This window comes from Arvicola amphibius, chromosome 1 (assembly GCF_903992535.2).
Source record: "Arvicola amphibius chromosome 1, mArvAmp1.2, whole genome shotgun sequence".
Lineage (NCBI taxonomy): Eukaryota > Metazoa > Chordata > Mammalia > Rodentia > Cricetidae > Arvicola > Arvicola amphibius.
This window is the reverse complement of record NC_052047.1, coordinates 67122237-67147017: the sequence shown is the minus strand read 5'-3', so window position 1 is coordinate 67147017 and position 24781 is coordinate 67122237. Positions and strand designations below refer to the sequence as shown.

The following is a 24781-nucleotide window of genomic DNA, read 5'->3' as shown; positions in this document are numbered from 1 at the left end:
ACCACCACCCTGATCAGTAATGTCTTTTTAGCAATGATTTAAATACTCTATTGTCTGGACGTACCAGCTTATCCAGTCCCTACTAAATAAAGTACATGCTTCTTATATCTAGGTTTGGACAGTTATAAATAAAACAGATGTAAATGTCTGTGAAGTTTTGTGGTATATACCTTCCCAACTGTGGACAAAAATCTCTGGACTATGACTGCTGTAATGTGTGGTTAGTCTGTTTAGTTCTGAAGACACTACATGCTACCCAGCAACGCAGTCAAGTTCCTGCTGCTCTGGGGCCAGGCTAGCATTAGTTCTGCATTTGTCCTTACTGTAAGGTGCAACTCCCCAATGACACACCACAGGAGTGTATTCCTATTGGTTTCTTCTTTGACACCATGTCAGTTCAGGAATTTTGCCCATTTTTTAATTGGGATGTTCATTTTCTTACTGAGTTTCGAGTTCTTTATGGCCTGAGGATAAAAACAAAGAGGAATGGGCATTGCCTGCTCATGCGCTAAGGGCTTGGGTTTGGTTCCAGCACCACTGGGCAGGGAGAGGGAGGAGCTGTATATTTTGGGTAATAGTCCTTACTTAGATTCCTTAAACTAAATGTACATTTTGCATCTTTTTTCTCCAAGATTGTAGTCTTTTAATTTTCTATCAACCATCCACCAATCTACTTACCCACCCACAAATCCATCCATCCAACCATCCATCCACCTAATTCTTAGCACCTGCTTTCCTTCCAGCCATCCAATTCTTTTTTTTTAAATGTCTCCCAGATCTTTTTTTTTTTTTAACTTATTTTATTATGTATAACAATATTCTGTCTGTGTGTATGCCTGCAGGCCAGAAGAGGGCACCAGACCCCTTTACAGTTGGTTGTGAGCCACCATGTGGTTGCTGGGAATTGAACTCAGGACCTTTGGAAGAGCAGGCAATGCTCATAACCTCTGAGCCATCTCTCCAGCCCCTAGCCATCCAATTCTTATCATCCACTTTCCTACCAACCAACCAATCAACCAGGTCTGGCTATAAAGCTAAGGCTAGCCTCACACAAAGCCCTCCTAAAAGCCTTGCAAACACTGGATCACTGGCATGTGTCACCATGCCAGCCACATGATATTTACTTTCTTGATTGTAGCATTTGATGGGAGAGAAAGAAAGGCTAACTTTCCTGAAATTCAACGTATGCAAAGCCCATAGCCTACTCCAGATTCATGCAGACTGGTAACTGTATTTGCCTGTTTTTATTGTTGTTATACTTACAATTAGATCTTTGGTTTTTATTCTGATTAACTTTTACACGTGAAAATCAAATTTTATACATAACAACCAGCACCACTTGTTAGAAAGATTCACTTCCCCACTGAATGGCCATGATGCTTTTGTAGAGATCAATCCATTTTAGAAGTTAATTCTGGCTTCTGTCTCATCACCTCAGAAAGCTACCCTTAGGATACTACCATACTCTATTGATTATTGTAGCTTCATCTAATTTTGTATTTTGTTTTGGTTTTGATTTTTTTTTGTTTTTTTGTTTTTTTTTCGAGACAGGGTTTCTCTGCAGCTTTAGAGCCTGTCCTGGAGCTAGCTCTTGTAGACCAGGCTGGTCTCGAACTTCAAGAGATCCGCCTGCCTCTGCCTCCTGAGTGCTGGGATTAAAGGCGTGCGCCACCACCGCCCGGCTTTGGTTTTGATTTTTTGAGACAGAGTTTCTGTGATGCTCTGGAGCCTGTCCTGGAACTAGCTTTTGTAGACCAGGCTGGCCTCCATCTCACAGAGATCCGCCTGCCTCTGCCTCCTGAGTGCTGGGATTAAAGTGTGTGCCACCATCGCCCGGCAATTTTGTTTATTTTTATAGTAAAATCTGAAGAGCATGACATTAAATTGCATTTGTTTTTTCAAAGAAAATCCCACCTTAAAGTCCAAGCTGCCTTTAAACTCTGCTGGGAAGATAGGCATGTGCCAACACCATGCTTGGCCATTTCAACTATTTTAAATTTAACTGTTTATTTTTGGTGTGTGTGTTATTTGTACACAGACTCCATGGGTATAAATTCATACCTGTGCATGCAGAAACTAGAGGAGGACAAATTGAGTCTCTTCCTCTATTTCTGTTCACCTTATTCCTTTCAGACAAGGTCTCTCAGGGAGAAAGAAACGACCAGTCATTAAGAGCACTTGTTGTTCTTCCAGGACCCGAGTTCCAATTCCAGCACCCACATGATGGCTCACAATTGTCTCTAACTTCAGTTCCTAGGGATCTAATGCCCTCTTCTGTTCTGTGCAGACCCTGAATGCATATGGTGCACATACAAACATGAAGGCTAAACACTTACACACATAATTAAGAGAAAAAAAATAAAGTCAAGCTCTTTCTCTGAACAGGAAATTCTGGGTAGGCTGTACAGCTATCCAGTGACTCCACCCCCAACTGTGGGGTCACAATCATGTGTAGTCACATCCAAGTTTTATTTAGTTGAGTGTTTGTTATTAAACTCAGGGCCTCATGCTTGAACAGCATACAATCTTCTCCACCAAGCCATTTTCCTAACCCAAGTGAACTACATATGTAATACGTTTAAAATTAATCAGTGTTAAGCGTCTATTCTGGTTCTTCTTCAAGACTGCTTTAACTATTTTTTTATTTTATTTTATTAGGTATTTTGAGACAGGATTTCTCTGTGTAACAACTCTGACTGTCCTGGAATTTGCTCTGTAGACCAGGCTGGCCTTGAACTCAAAAGACTTGCCTACCTCTGCCTCCCAAGTACTGGGATTAAAGGCATTTGTTACCACTGACCAGATGTTTTAACTATTCTTGGTGATTTTTTTCCCATAAGGAATTTTACAACCTAGCTGTCAATTTCTAGGGGGGAAAAGCTGTTAGTCCTTTGACAGATTACAGTGAATCTGAAACTGATCCCAGATAGTGCACTGTCTTGGCAACATCAAGTCTTCCTTCAACCCCCTCAATAATCACCAGAGGTTTTTCTATTTATAGATGATTCTAAAAATTACCATTTTTTTCTATTTACTTATTTAGGATCTTCAGCCTAGGCCAGCCTTTAACTACCTTTTGTTTTATTTTGTTTTTGTTTTTTGAGCCAGGGTTTATCTGTAGCTTTGGAGCCTGTCCTGGAACTAGCTCTTGTAGACCAGGCTGGCCTCAAACTCAGAGATCTGCCTGCCTCTGCCTCCTGAGTGCTGGGATTAAAGGCATGTGCCACCACCGCCCGGCTCAGCCTTTAACTTCTTTTATCTATCTATCTGTCTGTCTGTCTGTCTGTCTGTCTATCTATCTATCTATCTATCTATCTATCTATCTATCTATCTATTATGTATACAATATTCTGTGTTCATGTCTGCAGGCCAGAAGAGGGCACCAGACCCCATTACAGATGGTTGTGAGCCACCATGTGGTTGCTGGGAATTGAACTCAGGACCTTTGGAAGAGCAGGCAATGCTCTTAACCTCTGAGCCATCTATCCAGCCCAGCCTTTAACTTCTTATGTGCCTAAGAAAGACCTCAACTTTTGATTCTCCTACCCACCTCTTTGTGCTGGGATTAGAGGTGTGCACAAAATTAAGCCTTGATGCGTAAACCCAGAGCCTAAGCAACCCCTCTATCTTCATCTATCTTTACCCAATTTATCAGATTATAATAAGAATCTAATGTAGCCAGTCATGGTGGCATAAACCTTTAGTCCCAGCACTTGGAAGGCAGAGAGGCAGGCAAATCTCTGTGAGTTTGGGGCCAGTTTGATTTACATAGCAAGTTCAAGGCCAGTCAGAGGTACATAATGAAACCCTGGCTCTCAAATAAAACAAAAAGCAGGACAGTGTTCTTTCTTTTAGTTGATGCTGGTTAGGATTTTACTTTTCCAAATACTAGATGAGTTAGGTCTCTTTTCCTCTTCCATTTATTCTTATATTCTGTGCTAGCGGTAAATCTCAAGGACTGCAATTAGCCAGGCCCCAACCCTAGACTACTCTAAGGACCGTAAGGGTTGGCATCCAAGCTCTGTTCTGCAGAGAAAAGAAGCCCAAGATCAGGCCACAAAATACTGCCAATCCCAAGCCACCCTGGAAACTCTGCTTCCAACCCCCGAAACCCTACGGAAAGCCTGCCCTCCACTCAGTTCTCTCCTGAGAAGAGGCAGCTTCCATCCTGCGTCTTTCCCGGTGACTCTCGTGTGAGGTCTGATGTGAGGGGTGACTGGCATTCCTGGGCTCCTAACTGCCGGGATACTTCCCTCGGAGCTGTAACTAATACTTACTCGGATGGGTGCTCCTGGTGCCTGCGCTCCCCTTGGGGTCCGGGCTGTACTGGGAACCTACCCGTCATGTGAGGTCCACCCCTAACAGACTCACTTTCCAGCTTACTCACAACTCAGCACCCCATCCACTAGTGACAACTGGTGTGCAATCTGACAGGTGTGAAAGCTTCCCTGAGACCGTGGAGTGACTGCGGGGCATCGGGTGCCCCTCTGCTCCTTTTGGAGGCAGAGGTACCGCTAGCCATGTTTTTAAAGTTATGGTTAGCCCACTTCATCTAGCCCTGTGTCCCTATCCTTAGAGCTGCAATGCTGCGGTTTCGTTAGGCCCATCAGGCTACTGCTCCCCTTCCTGCTGTCTTCTCTTCAGTGCCCCGGTTTCCTTTCCTCCCTTCTCAGTGACAGGCTGCCCAACTCAACCCTTCCTGGTGCCTACTTTCAGCCTACTGGTAGCTCCTAGTTAACTGCTAATCACTCCGCTATGGGACCCCTTTTACCTCCCTATACCCAGTCTAAACCAGCCAAAGTTCTTCCTTTGCAGGAGGCTGTGGGGGTGAATGGCCTGGACAGGGTACATGTCTCCTACCCATTAAGCAAACACTCTCAAAATAGAAAAGGATTAAGGCCCTATACCACTAATTCTTCCACCTTTTTATGGTTTTTTTTTTTTTTTTTTTTTTTTTTTTGGCTTTTCGAGACAGGGTTTCTCTGCAGCTTTAGAGCCTGTCCTGGAACTAGCTCTTGTAGACCAGGCTGGTCTCGAACTCACAGAGATCCGCCTGCCTCTGCCTCCCGAGTGCTGGGATTAAAGGCGTGCGCCACCACCGCCCAGCCCTTTTTATGGTTTTATTTAACTTTTTAATTTTATGTACATTGGTGTGAACTGTCAGATCCCCTAGAACTGGATCTTCAGACAGTTATGAGCTTCCATGTGGGTGCTAGGAATTGAACCCGGTCCTCTGGAAGAGAAGTCAGTGCTCTTAACCACTGAGCCATCTCTCCAGCCCTCTTCTACCTTTATTAAAGAATTCCAATATATTTCCCAACTTCACCTTTGATGACATTTACATGATTCTCACCACAACCTCCCTAAAGAGCGCAGGTAAATCTGGGACCAGGCTAGAACAAAGTCCAGACAACTTGCCTCCAGGTCTGTCTCCATAAGACTACACTTAAAGTGTTACTTCTCCCAGAGTTCCCTGACATTAAGGCCAAACTTAAAATGTCTAGAGAGGGAGCCCTAACACTGCAGGTAGAAGTTTTAGCTGTGGCCTCCAAGGTGTACCACTGGAAAAAAAAGAAAAGAGAAAAAGAAAATGACTTAAAAACTAAAAGATCTGATACTAGCTAGCTAAGGCCTTTCAACCCGCCACAGCCGCTGCCCAGGCTCCCAAAGCATGAGAACCTCAGAATCCCTGCTTCAATCAGAAGGGTCACTGGGCCTGAATCTGTTCAAACCCTTACAACTATCCTGACTAAGCCCCAGATCACCTTCCAGACGACCTCCTGAGTGGGGCAGGGGGCGCCCATGGCCTACCCACCACTCTCTCTGACAGGGAGCCTTGGGTAGTCATCACGATACTACAGCTCCTGCTTTCTTGGAAACTGGGGCCATATTTTGGTCCTGATGGAGTTTTGGAGACCCACCTCTCTGTGTTCCTTTATTGTTGGGGAGCAGCCTTAGCAGCCTCAACAAACCTAGCTGCATCTTTAGGGTATCCTTCCTAGTGGGACCACCCTGTCCTAGCCCCTAGTTAGGAAGGGACCTCCTAGCCGAAGTGGGAGCCTTTATCCGCTAGGCCCCAAGCTCACCAGCCATCCCCTTCCTCTTTCTCCTCCAAACCACACAACCTGACACACCTTTACCCTAACAGTCTCGCAGGTGGATCCCAGCATAGAGGACACCCCAGATCCCTCTATAGCCAAACATCATTTCCTTCTCATCCAATCACAAAACCCTTTCATTCCAAGTTCAGGGCAAAAGGCAAGACGTAGTCTGCCCACCTAATTCTGGTCGTTTGGAAAGTTTTGTCTGTTTTCTGTGTGCAAATAGACTTATGCTTTCTGGCATGTCCATAAGTTTCATTATAAACAGGGGAGCCGAGACAGAAATTGGTCAGGCTTGGTCAAATGTAGGAATGATGGTAGCTACCATACTTTGTTTCTGACTGGTCTGTTTAAATATGTGAACTTGCTTTTTCTGTGTTTATTGGTTTTATTTTTGCTTTCTCTGCTTCTGCCAGCCACCAGCCATCACCGTTAATGCTACTTTCTGTGGCTGCTTTGATGACGAGAGCTCAGAATTTTCTCATGTGATACAACTTCTGCCACTGTACAGAGAAATGAGTGGAAAACTCGCTCTGTTGTACATTTCCAAAGATCTCTTAAAGGCTCTAAGGTTTTCAACTTTCCACCCTTGAAAATCTATCCTTACAATTTCTCTGTGTCTACTCTCAAGAAATCTTTTAAGACTATTTTTTTTTAAGATTTATTTATTATGGATATAGAGTTCTGCCTGCATGTATGCCTATAAGCCAGAGAGGGCATCAGATCTCATTAAAGATGGTTGTGAGCCACCATGTGCTTGGTGGGAATTGAACTCACAACCTCTGGGAAAACAGCCAGTGTTTATAACTACTGAGCCACCTCTCCAGCCCCCTTTAAGATTATTGTATAAACACTCCTTAACCGAGGATCATTTAACTCAGTTCACTGAGTGTAATTTGACACAGTTCTTACCTCCCTAATGTCTCCGCCTCTCTGAGGCCCATCTCTTGTTTCAGATCTTGACCTTTATATATCACTCACTGAATAACACTGCCTGGCTACTTTGAAGGATGTTGGTTGTTAGTTCATCCCAGGTCAAATTCATGACCACCAATTGTGGTCTTGCCCATTAGCCTATTAGCCTATCACTCCTTACCTCTCCCACATCCTTCTCTTTGGTACTGCTCCTCAAGGAACACACTTTATGGGCACACTGGATTCCAGACTACAATACTACCCTAACCCCCAACCACTATGTCCAAACGTTCACACCTTGATTCTCTGCGACACTCAAGTTTACCACCGCCTACACGTTGAGTGGTCCGGGATTTGGTACCTTAATGTTCCTTTTTCCAAAACTGGGGTGGTACCTGGTGAAGAATGCCCATCGGTTGCCATCACCATGTTGGTAGGATATGGCATGACAAACGAAGGACTCAGGTCCCACCCTTTCTCGCAGTCCTGGGTATAACTGCTGGAGCAGCAGGACTGCTTCCTTAGCTCCTGATTCTCAGCTCATCAAGGATCTTCAACGGGGGGCTCAGACCATCCTTACCCTCTAGGGCCAAACAGATTCACTGGCCTCCACAGTGCTACAAAACTGCAAGGCTGAGATTTACTAAGAGCAGAGAGAGGTGGTCTTCGTCTCTTCCTCAGGGGGGATGCTGCTACTTTGTCAACCGGTCAGGTATAGGAAACACCAAGATTGGGCAACTCCAGATGGCCTCAAAAAACAAAACAAAATGAAACAAAACACCCAAGAAAACTTCTCTAGATTTCTTCAACAGGTCCAAAAATTTTCTAACCAGACTTTTAATCAGTTGCTATTACAGGATTACTGGCCCCCAACTATGGAGTCAAGTCCTATAACTCCCAATTATACCCTGTGGGTGAAACCAAGCTTACCCCAAGGACTCTGATGCTTCCACACAACAGGAAGTAATCTAAAGATAGTGTCTTTCCCAACCCATGATTATTTTTATCAATAGTAAAAAAAAAAAAAGGGGGGGGGGTGGAGTGAGGGGAGGGAACGTAAGTCTCTCTATGTGTGAGTGGACAGGCCCACCCCAATATTGCTATAACAGCCATAAAGGCCATTTCTGGCCCTTTGAGACACAGGCAGCCAAGTTCTGCCCTGCAGAGAGAAAAAAAAAAGAAAAGCACAAGATCAGGCCAGAAAATACCACTATTCCTTGAGCTTGCCCCAAGATCAGATCACAAAAGTTCACCAATCCCAGGCCACCCTGCCCCAATGCCTACATAAAGCTTGCCTCCCGCTCAGTTCTTTGGTGCTTCTTTCCTGAGAAGAGAGGCATCCACCCTCGCATCTTTCCTAATAAATCTCTTGTGTGAGGTTTGTTGTGTAGTGTGACTCTGTAGTATTCCTTGGCTCCTGACCGCAAGGATACCTTTCCGCTATGAGCTATAACACACTAGAAATCAACCCCAGGGCCTAGTCCTGAGTCTGAATTTTCTAAATGTGAATTTTCTAAAACTATAGATAGTAATAAGAAACAAAACTCCCAGACAGTCGAGGTGGTGCACACCTTTAATCCCAGCTCTCAGGAGACAGAGGCAGGTGGATCTCTGTGAGTTCAAGGCCAGCCTGATTTACAAAGTTAGTTCTAGGATACCCAGGGTTATACAGAGAAATCCTTTCTCAGACAAAACAAACAAACAAAACCCCCCCAAAGATGAATAATAGATTAAACAGAATAAAACACAATGAGTGAACAGCAGAAAACATTGAACAAAGCCTTTCAGAATAAAACAGAGACCAAACCCGAGAAGAGCAGGGTGTAGCTTAGTAGCAGACCATCCATGGAGTCGCACATGGCCCTAACTTTGTCAAAACTGCAACAAACAAACCCTCCTACAGCATGAACACTGAACATAGGAGTCAGAAAAGCATGTTGCTGAGATTGAACATGCCTAGCATGCATGAGTCTGGGCTCAACTCTATCCAGCATATGAAGAAACCATTTTACATAGCTAGCGCCATCTGAAATCTGCCTGGTTCCTCACCGCTGCACTGTTCATGCTTTGGTCCATTTTTGTTGCCTCAAATGATTAATGCATTCCAGTTGGTTCCTATCTGAGGTCTTTTCAGATGCGACTGCTGCCTGTGATTCTGTGATTCTGGAGGTAGAAGTTTCCCTTTCTTTTGTTTACTTTGCTGTAAGTTGTTAACAAAAGTTAACACCCTTTAACTCTCCTCCCCCCACCCTCAGACAGGGTTTTTCTGTAGCTTTGAAGCCTGTCCTCACACTTGCTCTGTAGACCAGGCTGACCTTGAACTAACAGAGATCCACCTCCCTCTGCCTCCTGATTTCTGGGATTAAAGGCATGCGCCACCACCATACAGATCATAATTTCTATACTGTGATAATGTAATACCAGGCTATCCTTAAATTCACAAACCCCTACCTCAGTCCTCCCAAGAGCATGAATTACAGGCACAATGTCAGTCTGCCCAGCTGCTTTAAACTTAAAAATGTTTGTTTATAATTGTTGCTAAAACAGATTTGTCAATGTGATGTTGGCAAGATTTCTTCTTGTTGGCATAAAGTGGTTGGTTTGGCATCACGATACCCCTGCAAGGGTCATAGACTTGCAGATCTGCAAATAATCTGGGGAGATGTGATACATCAGTGGCTCTCAACCTGTAGTACACAACCCCTTTGGGGGCGTGTATGGAACTATTCCTTCACAGGTTATGATTCATAACAGTAGCAAAATGACAGCTATGAAGTAGCAATGAAATGACTCTGTGGCTGTGATGGCATTAGGAAGGTTGCTAACCACCTCAGCTGTCTGCCCAACCTTTAAGGTCATGATTGATTTTTGTTTTTTATTTTGTTTTGGTGTTTCAAGACAGGGTTTCTCCGCGTAGCATGTCCTGACTGTCCTGAAACCCACTTTGTAGAACAGGTTGGTCTTGAACTCACTGAGATCCGCTTACCCCTGCCTCCTGATTGCTAGGATTAAAGGTGTGTGCCACTACCGTTCAGGTCATGATTTCTATACTGTGATAATGTAATACCATAGATATGTAGTACATGGCTATACTGTAGTCATCTTGAGAGACACAGCTATTGTCTGTTGCCCCTTGCTGAAGAATAGGCTTATATCCTTTCTAAAAAAGTATAGCTCACGGCCAGTGACAATTCTCCCTTTAGAGGATCATGCCTTTTTTTTAAGATTTATTATTTATTATGTATACAGTATTCTGCCTGCAGGTCAGAAGAGGGCATCAGATCTCATTCATTACAGATGTTGTGAGCCACCATGGTGGTTACTGGGATTTGAACTTGGAACCTCTGGAAAAACAGCCAGTGCTCTTAACTGCTGAGCCATCTCTTCAGTGCAAGGTTCGTGTCTTTTAATTAAGCTGTAATTGTTGTGTATGTGTAACATGTATGTAAGAGCAGGAGTGGCTCACTTCATGCACCTGGACGTCAGAGAACAACTTTGTGTGTCAGTTTTCTCTTCTGTCCTACCCAGGGTTCCAGAGTCAACACCAAGTTGTCAGGCATGCATGGCAAGCACTTTACCCACTGGGGCACTGCACTCGGGAAGGAAGTCATTTCTTTTTTCATTTGTTTTTTAATATTTAATTCTGCATTTATAATTTTATGTGTATGCCCGAGTGTATGTGGATGTACCTGATATGTATGCCCATGGAACCCAGAAGAAGGTACCAGGTACTCTGGAACTGGAATCACGGATGTAAGCAACCATGTGGATGCGGAGAATGCAACCTGGGCCCTCTGGCAGAGCAGCCACTGCTCTAACCACTAAGCCAGTTTTCCAGCCCCCAGTTAATTTTTTGAGAGTGATTCATACAGCCCAGCCTGGCCTTGAATTTGGTACATTGCCTAGACTGGTTTCAAATCCCTATCTCCTCTGATCTCTACCATAGAAATGGTAGGATTATAAGCATGCACCAAAACATCCAGCCCACATATATTTTGTATCCCTAAGGGAATGAAGAGACATCCCTTTATTCTAAATAAATGGACATTATGGGGAGAAAATTTATTCAACTTTGAAATATCTTAAATGCAAGAATTAGCTACAATTTGGGGAAGCAGGACTTATAGACAATTTACAATATAACTATAAAAACAAAACAAAACTGAATGTGCTTATGAACTGAGATGTGGCACACATACAGACCTCCTCCCACACATAGATCACAATTATAAATACTACATTCAGCGGGGGCGTGGTGGCTTACGCCTTTAATCCTAGTAATCAAGAGGCAGAGAGGCAGGTGGATCTCTGAGAGTTCGAGGCCAACCTGGTCTACAAAGAGTTCCAAGACATTTTGAGCTACCACACAGAGAAAGCGTTTCAAAAATGAATGAGAGTTCGAGACCAGCCTGGTCTATAAGAGCTAGTTCCAGGACAGGCTCCAAAGCTACGGAGAAAACCTGTCTCGTAAAACCAAAAAAAAAAAAAAAAAAAAAAAAAAGAAAGAATGAATGAATGAACACTGCATTCACTCCCAAAACACAACACCATCCCCTGTTGCAGAGAACCTGTGGTATTACTATGTACTGTGTTCTATGATTTTACCCAGGTCCTGTGTCAAGGGCAGAAAACAGAAAATGGCTGTGTGGCTCCACACCTTTTCTGAAGTCTCAACAGAAATGAGTTAAGTTAAATGAAAGTCAAGGGTGCTTTCTCAGGTCCTCTCAGGAGTTGGCAAAGTCTTGGGGCATTTTTTGTCAAACCACAACTTACCGATTTTTTTGGAAGTCCCAGCCAGAATTCTGGCTACTGGTATTTCCTGAGGCTACATCCCCATCATTAACGCTGAATGCTAGCTCTCGTGGGTTCTAGGCTACACAGCTGACATCTTGGGAAACAGGTTGATACAGGTAGACTATCAGAGATGGTGCAGATCTGAACTGGAATCCACCTCCGACACTTAGATGATAGATCCCCACAAGCTATTGTTAGGGCCCTGGTTAGATGACACCAAATGGTGCTGGGGCAGAACCCCCACAACATGCTACCCTGATATTTTTCCAGCTGAAGCCAGAAGCAATGCATGCTACCCTTGTTTGTTTCCTAGGAGACACTGGCATTAAACACACTGTACAGTTATTAATGTAGGATACCAGGTGCTAGCCAGTGAAGTCCACCTGATAGAGCTTTATTGTGTTATCAAAGCTGGCAGAGGCTAAACCTCCTTACATGGATATCCCGTGGATGGGGCTGAGGACACTGTCACACTTAATACACATCCTCTTCATTAATTTCCAGATCCAAATGCTCTTAGCTGTGGGTGGGCAAGCATCGCCAGTACAGCCCAAGCCACTTGACCTCATTTTCATGACCACCAGCAGCTCCGAGCACTTGCTGCTCTTGCAGAGGACTCAGGTCTGATTCCCAGAACCTCCATGATAATGTACAACCATACATAAATCCAGTTCTAGGGCACCCAACACTCCCTTATGACCTCTTTGGATACCAGGCGTGCATATATACACAGATATATGCAAGAAAAGCATCCAAACATATAAATAAATGTTAAAAAAAGAATGGTTATACAATGTCATCCTGCAAATGTAAGCGTAGAACAGGAGCCGCAGAAGCAGTACCGCCACACAGGCCTTCACGAAGGACAGATTTACAGACCTTGTCATCACCCTTAGTGACTGAGACGCAGTTCCATGGTTGCCCAGGCCCAGGCTGCAGCTCGGGGCCCCAGGAGCTCCTCATCACTTGGCAGGTGCAGAGTGAGGGGGGCTGTTCACTCTTCTGCCAGTGCTCTAGGCAAAGGCACTAAACAACCAACCTGGGACCCTGTAAACCAGAACCTCAGCTTAGGGTTGCCAGCCCTTCCTGGTAGCATGGATCCAGGCTGCCAATCCACAAAAATGGCTGACCTCCTCAGAGTTCCTCCCCTTTTGCTCACTGTCACGGTTTCGAGAGGTTAATGTTCTTTAATGTTGTCGTGGTCATTGGGGAGGGAGAAATATATGTTTATTTTTGGTTCACATCTACTATTTTTTTTTCCTCTTTTATGAGAGATCTCACTAGTTAGTCCTGGAACGCACTATGTAGACCCAGCAAGCTGGCCTTGAACTCAGTGATCCCACAAAGGCTGCTGGGATTAAAGGCATGTGCTACCATGCCCAACTATGTGCAATTTATTTTATGTTGCATTTGTTTATGCAACTCGGTTTTCATTTCTTTCATGTTTCCTCTGCTGGCTTAGCAATAATTAGTTCTTCCCATGTAAGCCTTGTAGCACAGGACTTCCTAAGTCCAGTGTGCATCTATCTCTAGTGCTCTGCTTCACAGATATGCTCAAACTTTGGTATTGTTCTCTCCATTTTTAAGTATATGTAGGAAAAATGTGGGATTCCTTTTGTACCCTGTGTCCTGTATCAACTATTTGGTCTGAGCAATCTACCAGTTCTGCCACTGTTATTTGATAATGGCACACATTATTTCCTTATTTGAGCTGGGCTCTCACTATGTTGCCCAAGCTGGCCTTCAACTCCTGAACTGATATAACCCACATGCCTTAGCTCCTAGAGCAGGACAAACTATAACCACGTCACTGTACTTGGCTGACATTTGGTTTCTCTAAAGTAGTAACTTTAAAATATGCAAATGTTTACATTTTCTGTGTGCATTTCTGTTTAAATGTATATGTACAATATGCATGCAGGAGCCTGAGGAAGTCAGAAAAAATATCAAACCCCTGAAATTGGAGTAACAGATGGCTGTGAGCCACCGTATGGGTGCTGGGGACTGAACTTGGGTCCTTTGCAAGAGCATTGCTGAGCCATGTCACCAGCCCCAATAAACAAAGAGGGACACAGCTACACACACTCATGCACATATAAAGTGTATTATTTAGAGTGTATGTACACACATATATGCCATGGTGCTAGTAGGAAGGATAGAGACCATTTGGGGAGTTGGTTCTCTCTTTCTGTTAAAGACCTTTTATTTATTTATTTGGTTTTCCAAAACAGGGTTTCTCTCTGTAGCTCTAGCTGTCCTGTCTGTAGACCAGGCTGGCCTTGAACTCAAGAGATTCATCACCTGCCTCTGCCTCCTGAGAGCTAGGATTAAAGGCGTGCACCGCCACTACCAGGCTCTTATACTGTGATGTTTATTTTTGCTTTGTTTGTGAAACAGGGTTTTACTGTGTTGCTTTGGCCGACACGGAACTCACAATATAGAGCAGACAAGCCTAAAACTCACAAGAGATGCAACTGGCCCTGACTCCTGAGTTCTGGGATTAAAGGCATGCAACTCTAAACTCAGCTCTTAAACCTCCTTTGTGATGCAGGGTCTCCTTTACTGTTTCTATGCTAAATCAACAAGGTGACAGGCTCTAGGGATTGAATACAGATCATAAACTTGAAAAGCGAGCCCCTTTACTCAGTGAGTCCCCTTGCTGGCTTTTCCTGCTTTTTTGGGATATCTCAAATGTGCAGTACAAGTTTGCTACAATTCACTACCCTGCCACATCTTCCTGAGTGCTGGGATTACAAACCTGTGCCACCACAACCTACTTTAATACTTTCTTTCATTTTGTTGAGATAGGGTCTCATGTAGCCTAGGCTGATCCAAATTTCCCATGTAGCAAAGGCTAGTTTTTCCTGATCCTGCCGTCTCCACCTCTTAAGTGCTAGGGTTACAGGTATGGTTTGGTTCTAGAGCTTCTTTATTTTTTTTTTTTTTTTTCGAGACAGGGTTTCTCTGTAGCTTTGGAGCCTGTCCTGGAACTAGCTCTTGTAGACCAGGCTGGTCTCGAACTCACAGAGATCCGCCTGCCTCTGCCTCCTGAGTGCTGGGATTAAAGGCGTGCGCCACCTCCGCCCGGCGAGCTTCTTTATTTTTATGCAGTATATTTTTCAGTCTTTTATGACTCACAAATTTCTATTATAGTTAGCCCGTTCCAACTGAAATTTCCTACAGTTTCTTCAAATGTTCTTAGGTTGCTTTGTTTACACTAAGATCTGATTAGAAGAGAATATGTTTGAGATAAAGACATACAGAAACAGCTTTATTGTCCTTAAGATGGCTGCCATCCCAAGAGACTTACTCTAAGAGCCTGGCTTTCCACCATCTTCACCAAACACTAAGTCTCACTATGTACTAGCATTCATTTTCAGGTTTTCTATTGTTTTAGCAATTTATGATTTATGTTCTGGTTAATTTTTAAGACTTTTCTTTTGAAGATTTATTTATTTATTATGTACATTGTTTTGCCTGCATATATGCCTGCATGACAGAAGAGGGCACCAGATCCCATAATAGATGGTTGCGAACTACCATGAGGCTGCTGAAAATTGAACTAAGGATCTCTGAAGGAGCAGTCAGTGCTCTTAACCTCTCACCAGCCAGAGACTTAATATTTTAAATTTCTGAGACTAGCACTCTTAGCTGGATGTGATGGCAAATGCTTTTAATCCCAGCACTCAGGGGGCAGAGGCAGATGGGTCTCTGTGAGTTCAAGAACAGCATGGTCTACAGAGAAATTCCAGGACAGCCAGGGCTACATAGAGAGATCCTGTCTCAAAAAAACAAAACAAACTTTTTTCTTGGTTATTACTACTTTATTTTTTATACAACCATTGCATCATAACACATAATATTTTGATTTATTCAAATCTTTTTAATAATTTTGTTTTAAAGATAACTTATTTTATGTATATGGTATTTGTCCTGCATGCCTATGTGTGCACTACCTGGTGCCCAGTGTCCAGGGAGGATAAAAGTGTCGGGTCCCCTGGAGGGGAGCTAAAGTTTGAGAGCTGCCGTATGGGTGTCAAGACCTGAACCTGGGTCCTTTGAAAGAACATATTGAGCTTTTAACTGCTGTCTCATCTCTCCAGGTCTCTTCAAATCTTTTATTTATTTATTTATTTCAATACACCTTTTTTTTTAATGTGTAGCCCAGGCTGGCCTCGAACTCGTGATCCTCTTGCCTTCAGCAAACCCTACCAGCGTGCATCACCACAACCAGTTCATTATACTTTTAAGAAGATTTATTTAAGTGTGTGTATGTCTGTTTATGAGTACAGGTGTACATAGAAGCCAGAAGAGGGCGTCAGGTCCCCTGGAGCTGGAGCAACACAGGTGGTTGTGACTCACCTCACATGGAATCTGAGAAACAAACTTGGGGTCTCTGTGAGATCAGTAACACAATTAACCTCCAAGGCATCACAACCGCATCCCCATTTAAAAAAAAAAAATACCTCTTGGAAAAGAAAATGTGTCAATGCTTTATTGTTGCCTGAAATGGGCTCCTTATCAAAATATTTTGCCTAAGTTCAAATTTTTTTTTTTTTTTTTTGATTTTTCGAGACAGGGTTTCTCTGCAGCTTTAGAGCCTGTCCTGGAGCTAGCTCTTGTAGACCAGGCTGGTCTCGAACTCACAGAGATCCGCCTGCCTCTGCCTCCTGAGTGCTGGGATTAAAGGCGTGCACCACCACCGCCCGGCCTAAGTTCAAAATTTGAGCACCAGGATCTGCTGTATGGCGCTAGCAGAACACCACAGGATGAGGGTGCATCTCACCTGGTTCTGAGTGCTTTCCTTTGTTCTGCCATGAGCCCATTAGTGACACACATATATGGGGATGATTGGAAGTCACCTGAACACCCCCTGAACATCTATACCTTAACTATGTGGCCAGAGCAAAGAGCCCTTTGGTAACATAATAGCCCTACCACGCAGAGAAGGTCCTCCAGGTCTCAAAGATACCTGTCCAGGGTTTTCTGTAGCCCTTCTGTAATAAGCACCACAGACTCCAGCTCTTGAATCACAGCTACAACCTGTCTGTGTGGTTCTTTCCTATTTGTCTGATGTGGCCTCTGTGCTCCAGTCACCCAATGGGTTACGGCCGTAGCTTCGTCACCACAGTCTCAATGTCAACCACGGGGAGTTAGTGGCCCTCCCAAGTATGTCCTCCTTTGTTCCTCAGTCTGAGCACACCCTTTGGAAGCCTCATTACATTTACTGTCCTATTATAGTTTGAAATTCTGTATTATGTTAAAATGTCATATAGTTCCTATATCCTGACTGTACTCAAACCAATACATGATACTAAAGTAAAAATCCAAAGAGCTAAATCAAATTGCCACTCAATACCTACAGAGTAACCTTATACCCTCATTCAGGGACTTTCCACATTTATAGAAGAAGACAGTTTTGGGGCAATCAATGTCTCAATCTTTAATTTATACAACTGACACATGAGAAATGTCCATAAAGTCTTTCAAATCAGCCCTTCTTGACAAATTTTATTTCAACATATTAATGATATCACTGATTTTGCTAAGCCCTCTTTGTAATTAATGAAGTCATTTTAAAATGCCGTTGACTTGTCTTCATTCTCCGCACAGACCCATGAGAGGAGATGACGATGTGACAAAATGATCTTGAGGGGAAAGGAGCTGGTGGGCCGGCTCCGGTTTAGAGCACCTGCCCTCAGCCACGAGGGGCAGACTGCGGATCCTAGCAGTCATGTAAGGGGCTGAGCGCTGGCCCTGAGACAAGTGGGGCTGGGGCTGGTTCCATGAGTCCCAGGTTCAAGAAAATATCCTGTCCCAAATGAAAAAAGCAGAGAATGACAGGACACCCCATGCCCACAACCTCACCTCTTACAAAGAGACACACACACATATACAAACACAGATAGACAAGACACACACACAGATAGATAGATTGACACAGATAAGACAAACATACAAATAAAATGAATATAAAATACAAACAACAAAAACAAAGCGAAAGGTATTGCTTTGTGGTATGATACTTGCCTAGCATATGTAAGTCCCTGGCTTCCATCCCCAGCATGGCAAAAGAAAGAAACAAACAAAAACAAAGCTGAAGGCATTACAATATCTAACTTAAATTTTATTTATTTATATGATTCTTTTTCTTTCTTTTTTTTTTTTTTTTTTTGGTTTCTCAAGACAAGCTGTCACTTTGTAGTTCTGGCTGATTTGGAGCTCACTATGTAGGCCAGGTGGGCCTCAAATATACAGAGAACCACCTGCCTCTGCCGGGATTAAATGTACACGCCCCAACATGCCCGGTTTCAATACTGAACTTTAAAACACAATGCATAAGTCCAGGCATGATATCGCATGCTTATAATCACAGCTGAAGCAAGATTGCACCAAGTTTGAGGCTAGGCTGGGATATGAGTTTCAAGCCAACTAGAACTACATGACAAGACCCTGTCTCAAAAACAAGCAAACAAAAAACGCTAAGAAATCTGGAGTAACCAAAACAACAAGGTATTGGTATAAAGACAATAAAGCAGAGGAGAATACAGAAATAAATAATTCACACACCTATTACAGTCAAATGATTTCAACACAGTTGACAAGGACACAGAGTGCAGAAAGCAAACTCTCTTTAAGTGGTACCGAAAAAACTGACTCCAGGTGTAAAACGGTAAAACTGGTCTCTCCTCACCTGGAAGACTCTAGACAGGAATATAGGTCAGCACTAGACTGGAACTCAGAAACTCTAAGAGGCCCCAGGGAAACGTCTCATGCCATTGAATTGGCTAAGCATGTTTCTGAATGTATGACTGCAGACAAACAGGTAACAAGAGTACACGAGAACAATGTGATCAACAGTTCCGTGCAACAAAGAGCCAGCAGAGCAGAGACAAGCTAAAGAACAGGAGCACCTGTCAATAACTTCCATAAGATGCACAAACTCCAAGAGCAAAAAGAAAAGAGAAAGAAAAAACCCTAACATTTGAAAATTGAATAAAAAACTCCACAAACTTGACACAGGAGTGTTTGTAATATCAATGTCCTAGAAAGCTGAAGTCAAAGAAATAACCAACATGTGTGGAAAAACAAGACAAAACACACACACACACACACACACAGAGTACCACCAATCCAGAAAATGGAAATCAGGCAACTCTTTACCACCTCCCTTGAGTCTGACGACAAGTGGGCATGTGCACTGCTCTAAGTATCATGTGCGTTTATCTGCTAAGATATTAAACATTTTTATTCAGGTGAACATTTGTGTGCCTGTGTGAGTGTATGATATAAGGCATCAGACACTTTGACATGGGTGCTGGAACAAATATGGGGTCCCTAGAAGAGTATCGTATCAAGGGTTCTTATTTGTTCTTTCCAGTATCCTTAAAAATAGTATGGAGGTTCCCCTAAAAGTTAAAAACGGAGTGGGGAAGTGTTGGCGCATGCCATTTTTATCCCAGCACTCGGGAAGCAGAGGCAGGAGGAATTCTTTGAGTTGGGGGCCAGCCTGGTCTACAGAGTGAGTTCAAGGACAGCCAGGCCTGTTACACAGAGTAATCCTGTCTCGAAAGACAAAACAAACAAAAAAAATTAAAAATGGGGGCTGAAGAGTTGGCTCAATGGTTAAAATAAAAGCACTGGCTTCTCTAGCAGAGAACCTGGTTCCCACTCCCAGGCCACTGGCAACTCACAACTGTCTGGAACTCCAGGGGATCTGACCCCCACCTCTTCTGGCCTCCCCAGGCAACAGGCACAAATGGCTGTGAGCTGCCACAGGGATGCTGGGAATTGGGCCCTACAAAGGTTCTCTATAAGAAAAACCAGTGCTCTTTACTGAGCCAGCTATCTCTCCAGCACCCTCATGGTCTTTCACAACCATCAATTATTCCAATTCTAGGGACACAATGCTCTCTTATGACCTCTATGGACTCTAGGTAAGTATGTGATGCAGAGATGAAGATTTAAAAGAATCTAGAAAAATTGTTTTGAAAAATTTAAGATCACCTAGGTGGCGGTAGCATACACCTTTAATTCCATCAGAGGTAGATGGATCTCTAAGTTTGAGGCCAGCCAGGTCTATATAACAAACTGTACATCAGCCAGGGCTACACAGTGAAACTGTCTCAAAAAACCAAATAAATAAATGTAAGATACTACATGATTTGATATACATGTGAGCCCATGTGTACTAATTTGGTCATAACCAAACTGACTCCGATAAGAAATCTGTCTAGTTTCTAGTTTAGGAAGGGTACTCTGGCAACATGGACCACAGTTTTAAATGTATATAGCTACTTTGAGGACAAGGTGCTCTATAAGAGATCCCATCTCAGGGAGCAGAGATGGCTCAGCAGTTAAGAGCACTGATTGCTCTTCCAGAGGTCCTGAGTTCAATTCTCAGCAACCACATGCCATCTATAGAGGGATCTGATGCCTTCTTCTGGCATAGTCATACACGCAGATACACCACTCACATAAATAAATAAATAAATCTTAAGGAAAAAAAAGATTGCCATCTGAAAGCCCAAAAGAATCTCCCCCGACAAACATTTTATTTATTTGATTTATTCATTTTATTTTTTGTGTGTTTTACCCAAATGTTTGTATGTGCACTATGTGTCTGCTTGGTACTCACAGAGGTTAGAAGAGGGCACCAGAGCCTCTGCAACTGGAGCTATGGATGGTTGTGAATTACCATGTGGGGACTGGGAAAGAAACCTAGGCCATCTGGAAGAGTAGCCATTGCTCTCGGTCAACGCCATCTCTCCAGCCACACCCAAAAGAATCTTAAGGTAAAAATTTATTAAAAACTGTATTGTTCAGCTGTGAAATGGTGGTGTTTGACTTTAATTCCAGCACTAGGGAGGCAGAGGCAGGAGGATCTCTGTGAGTTTGAGGCCAGCCTGGTCTACAGATTGAGTTCCAAGACAGACAGGGCTATACAGAGAAATACTATCTTTAAACAAAACCAAAACCAAACCAAAGCAAAAACCTGTACCTTTCAGTTAGTCCCAATGCCACAGGTCTGTAACCCCAGTTCTTGTAGAAGACTGAGGTAGGAGAGTCATAAGTTAAAGGCCTGTTTGTGTTACAGAATAAGTTAAAGGAACGAAGATCCTGCCTAAAAAAATGAAAACTCAAAACCAAGACTAGAAATAGGATTAAGAAACCCTCTTATGAGCTGTTGAGCAGGAGAGGTCAAGAAAGTCCCAAAACAATATGGGTATTGCCACTGTTCTTGTCTGCTTCCCAGAGTTTGACCTTAAGGTTCTATTACTGAAGACACCATGCACTGCAGACACAGAACTCAGATGATCCAAGCTGGATCTGACCTGAAAGGCCCTAGGACTAGCTTTTATAGTACCACAGGTGCTTTGTAAGCTTCCAAGGGAAGGAAGGAACCACCAGTCACAGCCAACTGCCTGTCACCCACAATAACTTGCAGCATGGCAAGATAGCCCTAAGGGAGAGACAGTGGCACTCACATCTTGGTGGTAACCAACAGCTGTCTAATTGGACTTAAAGCCTGCTAAGAAGACGGAGACCATGCTTGGTGCTGGACACCTAGCTTCCCAGGCACAGAGGGCAGCGTCTGCCACTGTAACTAAGCAGCACTGGTCTTTTTTCCTTTTTTCTTTTTTCGAAATTGATTTTTATTGAGCTCTACATTTTTCTCTGCTCTTCTCCCTGCCTCCCCCCTCCTTTCAACCCTCTCCCAAGGTCCCCATGTTCCTAATTTACTGAGATCTTCTCTTTTTCTACTTCCCATGTAGATTAGATTCATGTATGTCTCTCTTAGGGTCCTCATTGTTGTCTAAGTTCTCTGAGATTGTGGTTTGTAGGCTGGCTTTCTTTGCTTTCTGTTTAAAAACCACCTATGAGTGAGTACATGTGATAATTGTCTTTCTGGGTCTGGGTTACCTCACTCAAAATGATGTTTCCTAGCTCCATCCATTTGCTTGCAAAATTCAAGATGTTGTTATTTTTTCTGCTGTGTAGTGCTAGTACTCCACTGACCAGCACAGTTTTTTTTAAAGGTTTGTTTTTTTTTTTCTTTTTTCTTTTTTTTTGAGACAGGGTTTCTCTGTAGCTTTGGAGCCTATCCTGGAACTCACTCTGTTGACCAGGCTGGCCTTGAATCACAGAGATCCGCCTGCCTCTGCCTCCTGAGTGCTGGGATTAAAGGCGTGCAACACCGCCGCTCAGCAAGCAGCACAGTTCTTTTTTTTATGGTTTATTTTTATATATTTAAAAATTTCCATCTCCTCCCCGCCTCCTCCCCCTTCCCTCCCCTCCCCTCCACCCATATCCCCCCTCCCTCCCTCTCCAGGCCAAGGAGCCATCGGGGTTCCCTACTCTATGTTAAGACCAAGGTCCTCCCAACTCCCCCCAGGTCCAGGAAGGTGATCAACCAAGCTGAGAAGGCTCCCACAGAGCCCGCCGATGCAGAAGAATCAAAGCCCAGCGCCATTGTCCTTGGCTTCTCAGTCAGCCTACTGCACCCTAAATACCCTTATACTCATGGGTAAGTGTAGCTCTTAGTCACCAATGAAACTTCTTTTTGCAACAGACAGACCATTACAGAAAAACGTATCTGGTTTAAATGCATAAAACAACTGACCATGGAGCACCAAAACCCAAGAGATACATCTAAAACAGAACTCCTGCACCTAAGGCTCGGGAACACTGTGAAAGAGGGGCAAAAGGATTTTGAGAGCCAGAAGTTTGGAGTCTACTGTTAACAACATAAGTATACAGAGGCTCATTAAAATATAGAATTATTTTTCCTAATTTAAAGAGAGATTCAAATGCAAGAGGCAATTAGAACCCCAAATAAGCACAACCAGAGAAGAATCTCTCTGCAACATATTATCATATTAATACATCATAGTCAAGGTGTCAAAAATATAAAGCCAAGGGGCTGGACAAATTGCTCAGTGGATAAGAGCACTGGCTGCTGGCGCAGAGGACCTAGGTTTGATTCCTAGCTCAACATGGTCCTAGGAGATCCTACATCCTCTTCTGGCCTCCATGGGCAACAAGCACACAAACAGTGCACAAACACACTTAAGACAAAACATCCATACAGATAAAACAAAATAAAATTTTAAGGGCAGAAATATGCCTAGCTGTGGTGACGCACACTTTTAATCCCAGAATTTGAGAGGTAGACGAATCTGTGTGTTCAAGGCCAACCTGGTCAACAGAGTAAGTTCAAGGATAGCTAGGCCGCACAGAGAAATACTGTCTTGAAAAATAAAACAAAACAAAACAAAAAAACCAATAAAAAAGTGGAAATACAATGTATCAAGCAAGTAAAAAGAAGTTGATATAGTTAATTTGATGTCTGATAAAGTGGATCAAAAACCAAAATGAATCAGAAGAGATAAAGAATACTACAAATTAGTAAAATGATTAATTCCTCAAGAAGACATAACAAAGGGTGTCCCAGTCTACCTGCCTAGGCAGTTATCCACCTCTCACAAGATAACAAAAAGGCAACAGCCACTCCACACTGGACAGAAGGACATTTGGACTGTCTGCTGGTCCAAAGTAATATAAGCAAAGAACTCAAAGCCATTCCTGATACTACCATGACACTCCCGCCTAACACTCAAGAGCCACTGAATTCTACTTGGCTCATATCAGCTAAATAGCTGCTCCTTCTAGACTGCCAAGGACAGGAGATTTGTGGAAAAGGGATCCCCACCATATAGAGATCAATAACTTTCTTGAATGTTCACACGACCAACCTGGCCCACTTGCTCCCAGAACGGCCAAAGATGCTAGGCTGGACATGCCTAATAGGTTTGGGTACCCTGGTAATTGCCTGTACGTTTCCTGAGTAGTGTTAGTGGTTGCCAGTGTCCTTGCTCAATTTGGCAGGGGACACTGAGTCAGACAGCTGGAGCTACAAAATTCAAACTATAAAAGGACTCATATCAGAAGAATCGCCTGGAGTCCACAATCTTCCATAGAAATGGCATGGGAGAAAAAAGGGCTTTCTCAAAGACCCAAATAATAAGTGTGATTATGGTAGACAGGAGGTGAGGGAGTGGCATTATTTATTAGGGTAAAAAGTGTGAGTGGCGGCCAAGCAGGGAGAGAACACTAAGATTACATCTCCTGGGGCATCCGCACAAGAAAACACTTTATGCCAATACAAAATATGCTGTCATACACGCAGTTGACAGAACCTGGTTTCTGTAGGGCCCGGGGCCTACCCCTGTTCCTGGGGTGCATCTTGAGGACAGTTTCTGGTCAGCTAACTAAAGCATTTTGTTTGTTCCTGTGCTCCCTCTGCCCCGCCTGGTGATTAGCTGTAGGGCATTGTTGTCTCCATCATTGGTGTGGTAATTTCCAACCTGCCTGGGCAGAAATCCTGGTGCAGCAGAGAGGTATATAAGGATTTCCCCAAGGTTAATCTCCTTTCGAATGACCCAGGTCTCTTGTGTGTTCTTTCAATCTCCAGGCCCTTGCCCGACTCGTGTAAGGTACAGTGGCGCGCAAACTGTACCGAGGGGGTAACACAGAATCGGGTGTTCCAGGTTTCATTGCTCGCTACAGAAAAAAACAACTGAAAATAAATTATCCACAGGTGACAGAGACACGGGGAAGCAGAAAGTGAGAATGTGAGGAATTAAGATAAACACAACAGGAGCTAGAGATAGGGCTCATCAGTTAGGAGCATTTGCTCTTCTTATAGAGGACCAAAATTCAGTTCCCAGTACCCATAGCTATTAACTACAGCTGCGGTGGGATCAGAACCCTCTGGCTTTTGTATATATACTTGCGCTCATGTGTGCATGTACACACACATAATTAAAAATAATAAATCTTTAAAAAATACTTATGCACTGCTGGTCAAAGCGCCAACTTCTGTAGCCAACATGGAAATCAGTGTGGAGGTTTTCTAAAACACTGAAATAGATATGCCATATGTCAGGGTTGAAAAGATGGCTCAGCAG

The 24781-nt window shown here is 43.4% G+C and overlaps 1 protein-coding gene across 3 annotated transcripts in view; it reads right to left on the bottom strand.

Annotated features, from left to right (window-relative positions):
- Prr14l (proline rich 14 like) overlaps nt 1-24781 on the bottom strand; it is a 74393-nt gene that overhangs the window by 5128 nt on the left and 44484 nt on the right. Inside the window, exon 9 of one of the 3 annotated variants that reach the window (XM_038348227.1) lies at nt 17304-17622. The exons of 1 other annotated variant lie outside the window; for it this stretch is intronic. In XM_038348227.1, coding sequence (XP_038204155.1) covers nt 17610-17622 — 13 coding nt within the window. In that variant the 3' untranslated portion in view covers nt 17304-17609. Of the gene's footprint in view, nt 1-17303; nt 17623-17645; nt 17862-24781 lie in introns of those variants that run through there. One more of the 3 variants, XM_038348219.1, reaches the window with a different exon arrangement.